Source organism: Rhinolophus ferrumequinum, chromosome X (genome assembly GCF_004115265.2).
Source record: "Rhinolophus ferrumequinum isolate MPI-CBG mRhiFer1 chromosome X, mRhiFer1_v1.p, whole genome shotgun sequence".
Lineage (NCBI taxonomy): Eukaryota > Metazoa > Chordata > Mammalia > Chiroptera > Rhinolophidae > Rhinolophus > Rhinolophus ferrumequinum.
In genome coordinates this window covers 5,316,523-5,333,384 of record NC_046284.1, presented here as the reverse complement: position 1 = coordinate 5,333,384, position 16,862 = coordinate 5,316,523, and the positions used below count along the sequence as shown (strand labels likewise).

The window sequence follows — 16,862 nt, the reverse complement described above, 5'->3', positions numbered from 1 at the left end:
GGGCAAAGGTAGGGACAACAATTGATTTTTATCTTCACAACAACCGGGTGTGGAAGAGCAGGCTTGAAATGAGTGGAGAGAATGAGTTCAGTTTTGAATAGGGTGTGCTTTATGATCCTAGGTATCTAAGCGGCGATATCTCATAGACTGTTGGATATACAGGTTAGGAGATTTGCAGAAATCTGGGATACAGATAAATGCCGTGGTTGTCATATCTTTGGGTACCTTAGCTGTTTGGTCACTGAGCACAATTTAATAACTATTTCTTATTTTAATAATACTTTCATTTTTAAATACTATCTCAAACATCTGCTGCCCACCCCCGCAACTAGTAGTCCTTGCTTGTTGGCCTATTTATTATTCTATGGAAATTACAATAAGAACAGAAATTGTACAAATAAAAAGCTGTAGAGTAGCAAGATTAAAATGTAGCAGATATAAGGATCTTAGGAATTTCCAATACATTTGATGGCTAATATTTGGTAAATACATTTATACTGGGGGATAGTTCTTTGGTACTCACTTGATCAAATAGAGCTCTTTATTCCATGGATAGATATTTAAGACTGGCCCAACCCCAATCATGTGGTTGTGACTTTCTCCAACATTTTCAAAATATTCATGCTTCAATGGCACATTGCTGAGGAGTTCAAATTCCTCAGGCGTGTTTTGCAGGACCTGCTGTGCTGCATAGAATCCATCTACTAGCAGTGTCCTGCCACCTGTTCCTTCATGCTTAAGACAGTGAAACACTTGAATGCTAAAGAGGGAAACAAGTTAAATTCTTCTGTTCAGTGGAGACATGAGAACATGTCAACATTTTAGAAAATTATATATGAAACGATGACTGAATCTACTTGTGCCATTTTCTTTTCCTGAAGAAGTAAATCTCATTTCCTAATTGCTTTTACCTCATAGCCAGTTGTACTTTTTTTGTGCTTTGACATATTCATGTCATTACATGTATCTTCTAAACGTATTCAACATGTACTGAAGCCTCTATGTGTCAGGCCCTGGGAGTACAAGCATGAATAAGATACAGTCTCTGTTCTAAAGAAGCCTATAGTCTAGTGAAAAGAGATGAAGCAAATAACTACCAATAAAACACGATAGGTATTATAATCAAGTTGTATACAAGATATAGTGGGGCCATAAATAGAGAAATCATTCTAGTGGGGTATTGTATAAAGAAATGCTTTGGAGGTGGAGGACAATGGCTTTGCTTAGTCTTAAAAAAATGGGCAAGAGTAGGGCTGGAATGAGACTGAGGTGAGGAGAGGGCATTCCAGGCAGAGAAAAAGTGTGACCAAAGATACTACTGTAAAACAACAAGGTATATTCAAGAAAGAGGATAAGAAGTTTCGATAGGCATAGCACATAGAACCAGAGGAGGATTTTTCAACAGGGAAACTCTATGGTTATATTAACATTTTAAAGACTTGGTTATAGTAATAGCATGGGAGATGGACTTGTGGGAATCAAGGTAACAGAAAACTTGGATACCTGAAATACTAGAGAAAAACGCTGAGGGCTTAAGCTCAGAGAAGTGTGTTACAGAAAAGAGGACACACCTAAGACATACTACAGAGGTAGAATGGGCAAGATCTGATAACTGATTAGATGTGGAGGATGAAGAAGACAAAAGCCTAGAGTGACTCTAGGTTTTCCATTCGGTAACTTGATGGACGATGATGCCATTTGCTAAGACAGAGAATGTAGGTAAATGTGTAATTGGATGATAATGAAGGGGTCAGAGGGGTTGTGGAAGAAGCTCCGTTTAGAGGCATGTTGAAAAACTTGAATCATACATATATGGCTGCAGATGTTAACAGGGAAAGGAAAGATGATGATTAATGAACTTGAAAACTAAAGACTTTAAAAAGTAGAAAATATTCTTAACAGAAATTTAGAGAAAAAGCAAAAATAAGGAAAAGTGAACACCAAAGCAAAATAAATAATAAATGCAAATAAAGATGGAAGGAATAAAATCAAGGGGAACCTAATATAAATACAATTAAAATAAAAAAGGTCAGCTCTGGCCATGTTGAGCTTTCTATGAAACTTCAAGGTCAGGGTTATTTAGTAGCAAGTTGAACATGTTTAACTCAGAAGAGAGGTAGATTTTGTATTGTCTGTAGGTGATAGCTAAAGCCAAGAGCATGGAAGAAGTCATTTGGACAGATCATTTCAAGTAAGCACAGAGAGACAAGGTGAAAACCTTGAGGAACAACAATATTTAGGACGTGCTCAGAGGAAAATCAGCCAGCACAAAAGGCTGAGGGAAAATGCTCAGAGATATACCATAGGAGCAAAACCAGAAGAGAAGAAATACTTAAGAGGTAGTGGTTAATGTCATGCCCCAGGGGTCAAGTCAGATTAAGACTGAAAGATACACATTGGGTATGGCAATTAAGTTATCTGTTGGTGACTGGAGAGGATAATCTTAATTGGGAGTGGGTAGGATAAACTGGCTGACCATAGGTTTGAGGAGTAAATGGGAAGTGAGAATTAAAATATATTGAATGTAGATAATTTTAAAAGTAGTTTAGCTGTGAAGGGAAGAGTAAGATGGGGCTGTAGCTGGAGGGAGACAGAGTCCAAGGAAGGGTACAGAAGAAGAGATTTAAGATATGAGAAGCTGATAGGAAAGAGTTGATAGGTGTGGAAAGGCTGAAGATAAAGGAGAGGAAAATCCCCAAAGAGCTTGTGAAGGATAGATCTACACCAAAGGTAGTTTTAGAATGGACAAGGCATGTAAAATGATGATGATGATAATGGCTTAAATGATAATAACAATAGCTAGTCTTTACTGAGCACTTAATATGTGTCAGGTAGTATGCCAAGTGCTTTCCATACATCATGTAATTTAATCCCTAACCTAGACTAATGGATAGGTTTAATTAGCTGTCCCATTTTACAGATGAAAAACTGAGGCACAGAGAGGTTACGTTACTTTGTCCAAGATCACAGAGCTAATACACGTACCAGCTGGGATGCAAATCCCAGTCTGGTTGAGGCCATAGTCGGAACTCTTAACCACTCTTACTATACTGCTAAAGCACTTGGTCCTCACCATTGATTAGAAAGGGTTAAATTAAAGGCACAGACAACTGCTTATCTCTGGTAGTGGTCAGACACAGAAAAGCTAGTCGGTATTTGAACTTCAATCCCTGTCCAGCTGCTTCTCTTCCCATTTCCTCTTTCTTTATTCTGCATTCCCTAGAATGAGGAATGCAGGACTGTTGGTCTCTTCGTATATCAATAACATTAAGCAGGATCTCTAAAATATACTTTATTCTTCCTCCCCAGAACCAAACATTCTTAAGTTCCAACCCCCTAAAGGAAATCAATGTAACCACAAGCAATTGCATGTTATCACCCTCTCGTATTGTCTTTTTAAATCCATACATACACTCACTTTACTACTGTCATTGTGCTTCAGGCTCATCACCTACATGCAGAAGCAAGATGAATAACAACAACAAAATAACAACCACAGAGGTGCCTCTAATAAGTGGCAAATGGTAGGAAAATAAAGTATGGTATCTATTCATCATGCACATAATTAACATTTCTTCTTTGTGGTGAGAACATTTAAAATCTTCTGCCTGTTAGCTATTGTGGTAATTATATTACCATATATAAGTGTATCAAATCAACACATTGCCCACCTTAAATTTACACAATGTTAGATGTCAATTATATCTTGATAAAGCTGGGGGGAATGTTCGGTACATATCATTTTTGGCTCAATAGCTTCTGGTTCCATGTGAAGGTTATTTTTCATTCATTCCTCCTCTCCAACTTGTTGTAAAATGGATCCAAATTCCTCTTATACCATATCCAAAGCAGCTGTGTTTGGAACATTGACCCCTTTGCAATATAATAACTAAATATAAGAAAACTGTACAAATTCCAAAACTAACGGTTAACCAACACTCTTCTTGGTAAGTTATTTATCACTTTGAGAAAAAAAAATGTAAATTAAATTAAGATTCATTTATGTAGTAAGGTGAATTTTCAATCATTTCAAAAAAAATGTATTTCTATAAGTCTAAGCAAGGGTGCTTCAAAATGATCATGTTTCCAGAAGAGTCAGAAATAGTCATACATGTCATCATTAGCAGATACGATCTTGGTTCAGATAGAATGGAAAATGATTAAGAAACTATTCCACACCATCACATTTAAAGACCCTGCTCTGGAAAATTCTAATTCACTTACCCACAGGGCTCTTGAAAATAGGTAGTGTCAGTATGCCGATCCAGAGCTAGCTTGGTGTATGCAGTGTCACCCCTGGAAAAGTCGGAAGTGAAATACCACATCCTCCCATAGATGGTTTCCCTGTCAAATGAAATACAGGAAGACCTTTTAGCTATTTGAAATTTTCATTATCTTTCAAAACTCTTTGTAATACTTTCATTATTCACAAATAACAATAGAGTTCTGGCTCTAGATTTCTATCTATGAGGTGAAGATGACAGTGGAAAACACCACCAGTCAATTCTGTCACTGATTAATATTCTAGGAAGTTGTGGGGGGGGCAAGGAGAAACTACGGAAGTATAATGTAGTCTGAAAGCTTAGAGAATCATCTCACTCTGTCTATGTGCCTACTTCTAATAGCTTTTCATTCAAGGTTCTTTGCTGTGCTCAGCTTCCTTGCATAGAAAAAAATGTTTTTATGCAGCTGCTTTTAGAAGTTATTAATGAAGCTGCTCACCCATCTTTTTGACATGGAGGAATGAGAAAAAGAGAAAAGGATAGTTTATGTTAGCAAGTATTTAGTGAGACTTGCTGTATCACTGTTCTTGTTTCTCTCCCTCAGGTATATATCATAGGTTTAGATTTTATAGTTATTTTCCTGGTGAGCTCAGATCTGACTAAAGGTCGCTTTAATTCTTTAGCTTTCAAGTTCATCTATTTTCTGAATCCTCAAAGTCCAACCAGGAAATGTTCTTCCTCTTCAGCTCAATCTTTACAGCCCTCTCAATTTGTGGCTTACCAGCACAGCTTCTTGTACTGGAACTTTCTCAGCCTGTGTTTCAAACTGAGTAGCTCACAAATGTTGGTTGTGCTCTATTACAATAGGGCGAATGACCCAGCATACTACCTGGTGTATGCAGTGTCCCACAATGAGCTATATCTGTCTCTTCTTAAGTCAAAGGAAAGCACCAATTTCTAACAAAGTAGGTTTACATCACATTTAATACTACAGAAGATCAATCTATACTGAAATATAGCAATGCAGACTAGCAAGTGGAAACACTGTACTTAGGATCAAGAAACCCGAGCCATTTGAATTCCAACCCCACTGATTACTAGATGAGCAATACTGAACAAGCCACTTAACATATCTGAGCCTCAAATTCTGCACCCGTAGAACAGGGGATAAAATACACACTTATCTGGATTGTTATAATGACCAAAGAAAATAATAGGCGTGAATATGCTGGTTAAATGGTGTAAGGCAGTATTATTAACAACCAGTCTCTGAATCAAGCCTTAGGAATGAGAGAAGGTCAAAACAGGATGATCTTTTGACACCATTGTATTCAATCCTCTCATTAATCAGATGGGGAAATAGAGGCCACTGGGGGTGTCAAGAGAAAGTTTTGTGTGTAATGGAGTTGCCTATGTTCCTACAACTGCTTGATGGTAGAACTCAAACTAGTGCCTGGTTCTCTTTACTCACAGTTAGTGCTCACTCCAGTGTACAATGACACCACTCACTTTGAGCATTGATGGGCTCAAAAAAAAAAAGTATCAATGATTTTGAAGTCTTTACCACATTTAACATATAAGCATCTTCAGAGATTAAAAATCTGCACCTCAAATAAAGAACTATCAATGGGAATCTCCTTATTCAGGCCACAAAATATTATCGATTAAAAACAAGGGTGACCATACCTGTTACATTATTTTATTGGTGTTCATGCTCTGGAAATCAATCACTGCAGATATCAGGAAACTAATGAATTACCTGATCAAGTTGATCCTTTGTGCCAACTTCTCTGTGTGTTCTTGAGTGGGAGGGACATTTTCTACAAATGCAATTCCATAGAGCAGAAAGTTTTGCATGAAGTTCTTCAGTCCCTCATTGGTTTCTAAAATGCTCTGGCAATCTACAGATGGCTCTTGGGCTTGTTGGTAGATTTCAGAATTCCATAAGAGTCTAGGTTGGATGACCTTTTGTTTCTGTCCTTCATAACTGTTTCTCACCAGCCAATCCAAATCATATTTAGTCACATGATCATCTGGCCCTTTTAAGGGAAAAAAATAAAAGGCATTAAAATAATAATTATAAATGCTGCCAATAATTTACTGGTTAAGAATGTTATTTTTAGCAATCACTCACCCAGTGCTGTATTGTTTATGAAACCAAATAAGAATGAGTGCCTATAACGTTCCTGAGAAAGAAACATTTGTAGGTTGAGTAGTATGAATTATAAGTGAATGAATGAACAAATAAATCTTCCCAGCAGGTAGGTAAGTCTATGGAATTATAGCTCTGGAGCATTTATCAAGTCATCAAAGAACGATAATGAAAAAAATCCCAGTTGCTTTTTAGTCTACTTCCCTCTTTCTCCCCTTGCCCCAACCTCACCTCTCATCTACACACAAACCTTTTGAGCTAGAAGGGACTAATCTTTATTTTACTAATGGAGAAGAGTTAGTGACTAACTCAAGACCACACAGCTGAATAAGTATTACAGCTGGAACTGGAACTCTGGCCTCTTACTTCTGGCGGTTCAGTACTACACTATGTTGTCTTCCTCTTCTAAATGAGTTAGGTCAGTTTGGTCTAATGATACAACATCAATACAGCATGATAAAGTGATGTCATAAGTGAATTTGCCCACTGTGCAAACAAACAAACACAAAACAACAACAACAAAAACCAGCGCCCAAAATTCTTTTGATAAAATCTTCAGGATAAGCAAAGAATACAAGAGGAGCGAAAGGCTATAGGCTATGCTGGCATCTTCTCTCTCCCTTTTACTTCTTTCTAGCTCTCTGTATTAGTCTCTGCTTGTATCTTTTGGCTTCCCACCCCCCAGATAATTAATGTATCATAAAGAATATGCAAAGCATAAGAAAGTATGAGGAAATAAAAAAAAAATCACTGATACTTATCATTCTACCACCCAGATGAAACCACTATTAACAGCTTGGCATCATTCCAGTTTTTTGTTCTATGCATTATTTTACTTTATAAAGTTTGCCATATATGTGAATATATGTGTGTGTGTGTGTGTGTGTATGCGTACATGATATACACGTATACATACACACACACATATATACATTTGCACCCTCCCTTTGTTACTTAACATTTTAACAATAATTTTATCATTGAAAATCTCCATAAAATAAATTCTTATAATTTGCAAAATATGGACTACAAAAATGTACTTAATCAATCTGTTCTTCTGGGGCATGTAGTTTGTTTCTTGAAAAAAATCCCTATTATTTGATAGTGATCATCTTTGTCTATATTTCTGATGATTTTTTTCAAAATACACACATAGAAGGTGTAGTTGTTAAATCCAAAGACATACACTTTTAAGAGTCTTGACACATATTCATATAACCAAATTACTTTCTAGAAAGTCTACCAATTTTCATTGCCTCCAACGATATTTGTGTGCCCATCAAAGTTGCATATTCTTATTTTTTAAATATATTTTTCTAATTTGGTAAGTAAATTGCTCTTACTGTAATAATTTTAATTGACTCACTTACTAATAAGGCTAATAAGACACTTGTTAGACATCTTATTTTTTGTTTCTGTTTTTTTTTAATGGCAGGTCAAATATCCTGAAACATACATGTATTTTGATAGTCTTCTAATCCCAGTTGAGTTCAAGTATTAAAGTAACACGCACGAGCTAAAAGAATTCAATATTGTTTCAAGGCACTTACTGTATCTCCATGACTAGATGAAAACAAGGACAATTAGGATGGACAATTAGACAGCATGTACTATAAAAATAACTTTTTGCTTACAATTTACAACATGTATTATTATTACAATTTTTCATCTCTGATAACTTGCAATGCTGATTTCATGAATCTAGCAATTGTAAAATTCAGAAACTATTTTCTAAAACTTCAGGGCAAATAATTTACAAATAAGGTACACAAAGATTTAGACCATGCAAAAATTTTATGCATGCAATTTTATCAAATTATATCCCTACTTGCTGTCTATATACAAAATCATGCATACATGATAAAACATTAGCAACAGAGTAGTCTTTAAAATCAATTTATCATAAAAGTATTGGTATATTAACATGTCTATAAGCAGCGTGTAACAGGGTTAAGAGACATCAAGGCAATAATACTTGGAGTTACAAAAGAAACCATGTGTAATACTTTTTCCTAAGTGTAGTATATGGCAGATAGATGGTCCCAGCAAAAAATACTAATGTAATAATCTACCCTGCTGTTAGTCCCACATTTTTAAGATGAAATACAGTAAATCTGGGTTTCAGTGGCCCTTAAATTTTCCAGTATTATTTAAAGTGTCTTTAGCTCCCTGAATCATTACTATTCTCAAAGTAGATCTCTTGGTCCTTTGGGTTTTCCACAGCAATTACCAAAACCAGTGTCTGTGGCTTCTGTTGGACTTTCTGGTATTTGATCTTTCTTGCTTCTGAAAGTAGGTGGACAGTCTACACAAAGACCGGCTGGATGATCCCAGTTTTCACTGCCAGACGTTATCAAGCCTTCAGATTTGTTTTGATCAGACTCTTTCTGACTTTGAAGCTCACTCCACTCAGATCTTACAGGTGTATTATGTTCACTTGCTAATATAAAAGATGCGGGAGTTCTTTCAGGTAGAGGAGGAGGTGAATAAATCTTCACTGACAGCATCCTTCTCCGCTCCCAAATGTGTTGTTCCTGCTATAGTATGTGTAGCATTGGACGTTGGCAATACTTTCCTTGCAGAAATGCTTTCCATACTAGTGGCAGCAGAAACTGCGGCACTTGCTGTTGAAATATGAGTTTTATTCTTGGTCACTGGACCATCAGAGTTCCTGTCATCAGAGTGAAGAGGGTCAGTAAAACTGAAGGGTGCTCTGAAGAGAGATCAACTCTTATGATACACAAGATCATGGGTTTCAACTAGTATTGTGGGGCTTGGTATTAAAAGGACAGTTTTCATTGTTTGGCTGGGTATCTGAGGATTTGCTTTCAGAGGAACCGGGCATAGGTGGGATATTTTCAGGTCCATGAAATGACCATATTACATGTCCTTTCTCATCAAGAGGCAAGCGGCCTGGCCTTAGAGGTGTGTCTGAATTCTTCTGTGATTCTTCTGGTGGAATACCTGGAGCTTTATTTGACTGTGGTGCACGGTGGTCCACGCAAGAATTCTGAGAAATATCACCAACTTTTAGATCACCCGAACTCAATTCCTGTAACTGAGAGGTTTTATCAATCATGCAAGGTGAAGCCGATTTAATATTAATTGCTTGTCCCCAATTCGAGTGTGTTTCCATCAAAACTTTTTGGTCCCTCTTGGAAAGGGACCTTGTTAATCTCAAAACTTAAACTTCTCTCCAGTTTTTTATTTACCTATTCAACAGTTGATTCATTTTCCCCTGGAAGTTCTGTTGATTTACTATAATTTCTGTTGAGGTCTGTTGAGTGTCGTTCTGATGAAAGCATGTGCAACACTGGCTTTGGATGGTATGTGTCATTGTCCTGCCACACAGTGGTGACTGTTGGAAAAGCCGAAGGGGGAGAAGGTATCAAGATGGGTGGCCCTGGGTGAGGTTCCATCCGGTGGCTGCAGTATTTCTTCCTTAGCATCCCCTTAAACAAGGTAACTGCAGGTCCTTGGTGGTTTTGGAGAAGAATCTTGTTTGTCACAATCTGTGGAGTTGACCATAGATCAGTGTTCATTTCATTCACTCCATTGGCAATGTTCTGGACTCCACGAATTTCATATAGTTGTGGGTGTTTTTCAAACAGTTGGGTCATAGCTCTGTGGAAAAGCTCATACTGCTCCTTAGCTTATACTGCAGAATGCCTCTGTGTTCTCATTTCTTGTATTAAATTAAGTACATTAAATGCCTCTGGTATTTTCCCAGCCTTTAGTAAATTCCACGTGTAGTCTACAGCCCAAATAGTACCTGCTTTTCCCCATTGTGCACTGCAATGAACACAAATAGGCACATCTTCATGTTCTTGGTATTTCCTCCTCAAGCTTGTCCTATCCAGAATAGAATCCAACGATGAGGGAACAGCATGGTCTGGCCAGTTCACATAATAAAAGTGACACAGCCTATGATACTCGTTCTGAAGTTCAAGTAAGCGTGTCCTAATGAAGTCATCTGTTCTTGCGTGTTCAGCTTCACAAGAAATTTTAAGTGGTGCAACTGTTACAGGGTCTTCTCCATACTAAGGCTGATAGCACCCATATTTTTTCTTTCCATCTCAAGTTCTCCACAGGCCATTACAATGATTACAACATTGTCGTCCCATGGCATCCTCCGAAAATCCATTACTGTATTTGCTAAAGGTCCTTGGGTTGCCACATATGCTTTTGGCCCATAAAATCCCTTAATAAAATTTGCATTGATATCATCTGAACATTGAGAAGAAGTCTTTAAAGTCAACTTAACTCGCTGTGATCAAATGGCAGTATGTCTTTATATCTGCTCGTTTTGACATTTTCTTCTTTTCCTCCAGTGGCTGTGGGACAAATCTTTTCTGTTCTATAGTTGGTAGACAATCTCCTTAATCGCATGAAATCCTGAGCTAAGTTGTCCTCCCCCCTGTCATCTGGACTCTCTGGATGAATTTCCCCAGGATATCGACGTGCTCCATCCTCCCGAGTCTCCCACCTGCCCAGCGCAGAGCCAGCTCGCTCCCCGTCCCTCCCCTTCCCCCATCCCTACTAACCCCAGCCACCCCCTGCTTCGCTCCATTGCTCTACAACTACTGGGGCAGCCCTGCTCTCCACGGCTGCTAGCGCCAACCCCAACCCCAACCCACAGCTTGCTCCATCCTCCTTCTCCCTCCTCCCACTATCCTCCATGCCCGCCCTCCTCCTCCCCCATCGGAGATGCTGTCTGCCACCAAAGCCACAGGATCAGGGCTCTCCACTCGCCCTGCTCCGCCAGCCGGTCCTGCCTCCCCACCCCCACTACCAGCCACAGCCACCTCTCCTCATGGGCGCGCCACCACCCCCCAGACATCTGTTTTTTATAAATGCAAGGATTACCAAACTGTGCTCCAAGGGCCAAACCTGCCCAGCACTTGTTTTTTTCACACCTATTTTAGAACACGTGTCCATTTGGTTACATATTGTCTATGGCTGTTTTCACCCTACTACTGAAGAATGAATAGCTGGGAAGAGTCGTGACAGAGATCTTACAGCCAGAGAAGTCTAAAAATCATTGCTATCTGGCCCTTTACAGAATGTTTGCTGACACGTGCTTTCATGATTTGTCTGTTCACTTCTTTCTCACATTTTTTTAATTGGAAAATTGGTGTTTTCTTACAAATCGGTAATAGCACCTTACACCTTATGGTTTTCAGTCTTCATCATTTTGCAAATATTTTGCCAAGTTAGTTGTTTCTTAATTAACTTTTCTATAGCATTTTTTATTGTAGAGAATTAGTAGTCAGATGTCTTTATTGTAAATGTTTCTTTCCTCCAATGCTTTTTTTTTCTTAGCTTGTTATTTTGAAATAATTATAGATTCAGAGGAAGTTGTAAAGAAATGTATAAGGAAGCCCTGTGCATCCTTCCTTGAGCCTTCTCCAGTGTTAACATCTTACACAACCATAGTACAATATGGAAACCAAGGAAGTGGCATTGGTACAGTCCAAAGAGTTTGTTCAGATTTCACGAGTTATACAGGTACTCGTGTGTGTGTGTGTGTGTGTGTGTGTGTGTGTGTGTGTCTGTGCAGTCTTATTACATGTGTAGCTTTGTGTAACCACTAGTACAGTCAGCATACTCAATTCTACTATCACAAGACTCCCTCATGTTATCTTCTTATAGCCACACCCCTTCCCCCTCTCACCCCTAACTCCTGGCAATTGCTCATCTGTTCTCCATCTCTATAATTGTGTTATTTCACAAATGTTACATAAGTGGAATCACGCAGATTTGCTTTTTCCTTCACATAACTAATTCCTTTGAGGTTCTTCTAAGTTATCATGTGTATCCACAGTTCATTCTTTTGTATTGCTGAGTACTGTTCCATTCTATGGATGGTTTGTTTAATCATTCAGTCATCGAAGGACATTTGGGTAGTTTCCAGTCCTAGGCTATTACAACTAAGGTTGCTGTGAACATTAATGTACAGGTTCTTGTTTGAACATAAATTTTCATTACTCTGGGATAAATGCCTAGGGGTGCAATTGCTAGGGTGTATGGCAGTTGCATGTTTCATATTTTAAGTAACTGACAAAATGTTTTTCATAGTAGTTGTGCCATTTTACATTCCCACCAGCAATATATGACTGATCCAATTTCCCAAAATCTTTTCCAGCATTTTGTGTTGTCACCATTTTTTATTTTAGTCATTCTGTTAGGTAGGTAGTGAAATTTTATCACGATATTAACTTTCATTTCTCTAATGGCTAAGGATGCTGAAAATCTTTGCATGTGTTTATTTGCCTTTTGTATATTCTAGTCAGTGAAATGTCTGTATATGTCTTTTATCCATTTTCTAATTGGATTTTTTATGTTGAGTTTTGAGAATTATTGAGTCCTAGTCCCAGTCGGGACCCAGTTCTAGACCCTGAAGATTTTCTATGTTCTTTTCTAGCAGTTTTATAGTTTTGTGTTTCACATTTAAGTCCACGATACATTTTGAGTTAATTTTTGTGTAAGGTGTAAGACTTAGGTCAAGGTTTTTTTTTTTTTTTTTTTTTTTTTTTTTCCTATAGATGTCCAATTGCTCTAGCACCAGTTGTTGAAAAGACTACCCTTCCTCCATTGAATGGCTATTGCACCTTTGCCAAAGATCAGCTGACTGCATCTGTGTAGGTCTCTTTCTGGGTTCTTTTTTCTGTTCCATTGATCTATGTGTCTGCCCCTCGACTAACACCACACTGTCTTGATTACTGCAGTCTTAACATCAGGAAGTGATTCTTTCCACTTCATTCTTTTTCAAAATTGCTTTGGCTATTCTAGGGCATGAGCCTTTCCATTTAAATTTTAGAATAAGCTTGTTTATATCTACAAAAAAAATCTTGCTGATATTTTGACAGAAATTGCATCAAAACTATAGACCAGTTTGGGAGAGAATTGACATCTTTACTATGTTGGGTATTCCAATCTGTGACCATGATTTGCCTCTCCAAGTACTTAGGCCTTCTTTGATTTCTTTCATCAGCATTTTTCACTGCTCATCATATAGGTCCTGCACATACTTTGTTACATATATACCTAAGTATTTAAATTTCAGTGAATGCATTATAGATGGATATTTTTTTTATTATTTAAATTTATTGGGGTGACAATTATTAGTAAAATTACATAGATTTCAGGTGTGCAATTCTGTATCACATCATCTATAAATTACATTGTGTGTTCACCACCCAGAGTCAGTTCTCCTTCCATCACCGTATATTTGATCCCCCTTACCCTCATCTCCCACCCCTCAACCCCCTTATCCTCTGGTAACCACTAAATTACGTTCCCCAGATTAATTTTCATACCCCGTGGCCATCCTGTGGTCACCAACTGCCCTTCAATCCCTTCACCCGCCCCCCCACCCCCACCCCCCACCCCCGCCCAAAAAAACTGAGGATTGCTAGATGAATATTTTTGATTTCAGTTTCTGCATGTTAATTGTAAGTATACAAAAATGCAATTGATTTCTGCGTGTTGATCTTGTATCCTACAACCTTACTGCATTTACTTATTAGTTCTAGTAGTTTTTGTAGACTATTTGAGGCAGTCTATATAGACAATCATGTATCTGCACATAAAAACAGTTTTATTTCTTCCTTTCTAATATGTATGCATTTTATTTCTTTTTCTTCCCTGATCGTAATGACTACAACTTCCAGAACTGTGTTAAAAAAGAGTGGTAAGAGTGGACTTCCTTGCCATGTTCCCTTCTTAGAGGGAAAGTGTTCAGTCTCACCATTAAGTATGATGTTAGCTGAAAAGATGTTCAGTATCACTAATCATCAGGGAAAAGCAAATCAACACCACAATGACATATCACCTCACACCTGTTAGGATGGCTGTTATCAACAAGACAAATAATAACTAGTGTTGGCGAGGATGTGGAGAAAAGGAGCCCTTGTACACTGCTGGTGGGAATGTAAATTGGTGCAGCTGCTATGAAAAGTATGGAGGTTCTCAAAAAATTAAAAATAGAACCACTGTATCATCCAGCCATCCCTCTTGTAGGCATATATTTGAAGGAAGTGAAATCACTATCGCAAAGTGAAATCTGCACCTTCATGTTCATTGCAGGATTATTTACAATAGTCAACACATGAAAACAATCTAAGTGTCCACTGAAAGATGAATGAATAAAGAAAATTATACATATAGACACACACACACAAACACACATCAGGGGAGCCAAAAAACGTATACAAGTGGACACTTTGGTCAACGTTGCTCAAGCAGTAGTTCACATAATCAGAAGTGTCTGGACACCGATTGTAACTACTTTGAGCACCTCTTGTAATTGCAGAAGTCAAACGTGACTTGTATTCATCTTTTGTTATTGGTGTATATTGAGTATCACAATTTTAATACAGTTTTTTCCTTTCTTAAAATGTGTATACATTTTTTGGCACCGTGTGTGTGTGTGTGTGTGTGTGTGTGTGTGTGTGTGTGTGTGAAATTCAGCTATAAAAGAAGTGAAATAAGTCAGACAGGAAAAAAAAGAAATAAGTCAGACAGAGAAATACAAATACTGGACTTATATGTGGAATCTAAAAAAAAAGCAAACGCATAGAAACAGAGTAGATTGGTCGTTACCAGGGGCAGGGGGTGGGGGAGATGGGTGATAGTGGTCAAAGGGTACAAACTTCCAGTTATAAGATGAATAAATTCTGGTGAATCTAATGTACAGCATAGTGATCTAGTTAACAATACTATATTGTATACTGGAAAGTTACTAAGAGAGTAGATCTTCAATGCTCTCACCACGGACACAAAAAAGGTATCTACGTGAGGTGATGGATGTGTTAACCAACCTTGTTATGGTGATCATTTCACAATACATGTGAATATAAATCATCACACTCTATACCTTAAACTTACACGATGTTATATGTCAAATATATATCTCAATAAAGCTAAAATATAATTTTAAAAAGCATGATATTAGTTGTGGATCACAACAGTTTTATTTTAAAAGATAAAAGTTTCAAAAATTAAATGATTCCAAAGAAAGGAAAAAAGTAGAAGTAACCAAAAGAATATTTTGGAAAGGGGCAAACCATTTTTTTTTTTTTTTGCGAAATAACTGTTCTTTAGAAGAGTACCCCAAAGAAGACCAAATTTCTTGTCCACTCACAAGTGAAAAAGAGTGTGGTCTCATCCCGACGAATGGTCTTTGGCTTGATACATAAATCTATGCTGGCAGTGTCCAGGCTGCGCTGGTGAGTCTTAGAGTTGTAGCAAGATGCTGAACGGCAGTGGTTGCGAAGCCAGACGTAATCGAAGTGCATCACGGTGTTAGCATATTGCAGTTCTAGGGGGGGAAATCACATTTGTTTATGTTATTTGATTAGTTTATATTCTATAATTTATACAAATTAATGAATATTTAGGAAAACTTAAAGAAATCAGTAGCCAGAAAACTCATTTCAAAAAGTCTACCAAGAAAGAAGCAAGAGCAACGAGGGGAGCACTGGCCCTCCACCAGACATTAAAACGTACTATAGAACTTCTATGATTAAAATAGTGTGGTGTTGCTATAGGAATAGGAAGATAAAACAATGAAAGAATATAAAGTCCAAAAAAATACCCGAATTGAAATTTGGTATGTAATAAACTGGTAGTTACAATCACTGGAGAAAATATGAACTTTTAAATAAATGGTTGGCACAAATAGATAGCCATTTGAAAAAGATAAAATAAAATTAATTCTGTACTTCATATTGTCACCAGATCTCTAAAATAAATTCAAACTAGATCAGAGTTCTAAATTTGGAAAATACAACCATTCAAGTATTTAAGTAACGCAAACACTTAAGTCACCGTGAGCTCCATCAGCAGTTCTACCAGGTGGACAGAGGATATCAAGGAAGTCCTTGTACTACTCTTGAAATGTTTCTGTTAGTTTGAAGTTATACCAAAATAAAAAGTTACCAAAAATTGACTTTCCTATACACCAGGTTACTCATTTAGAAAAGGTAACTGAAACTGAAATCAAACATACATAGGAACAAAAGCTATAAAGTATCTGGAAAGAAACAAAAATGTGCAAGACTGCTATGGAGAAATCTGAAGGACTTGAAAGAAACCTGAATGGAGAAATGTGCTCCCAGATGGGCAGATTCAATATTGAAAAGATACAAATTCTCCCCCAAATTTATACACCAAATTCCACATACTCCTGGTCCAAATTCCAGTGGAAATTTTCATGTACCGGACAGGCTAATTCCAAAAATCATATTCAGAATTAATAAAGTAACAATTTTGAAAAAGGAGAAGGAAGGAATGGGGGGGATTGTCTTGCTATGAGGTTGGTGCAGAAGTAATTACAGTTTTTGCAATTTTCTTAACCCTTTAAACCACAATTACTTTTGCACCAACCTATAGATATAAAAAAATATATTATAAAACTACAGTCATTTAGAAAGCATGGTATTTGTGCAGAATAGGTGAACAGATCGAGGAAACAGAATAGAGTC

The 16,862-nt window shown here is 37.4% G+C and overlaps 1 protein-coding gene and 1 pseudogene across 1 annotated transcript in view; both read right to left on the bottom strand.

The window, feature by feature from the left end:
- TMLHE (trimethyllysine hydroxylase, epsilon) overlaps positions 1-16,862 on the bottom strand; it is a 61,692-nt gene that overhangs the window by 11,357 nt on the left and 33,473 nt on the right. The window contains 4 exon segments of the mRNA XM_033120431.1: positions 524-760; positions 4,225-4,344; positions 5,983-6,262; positions 15,521-15,697. Of these exon segments, the coding sequence (XP_032976322.1) occupies positions 524-760; positions 4,225-4,344; positions 5,983-6,262; positions 15,521-15,697 (814 nt within the window).
- Positions 8,562-10,856, bottom strand: LOC117024484 (tyrosine-protein phosphatase non-receptor type 12-like; annotated as a pseudogene).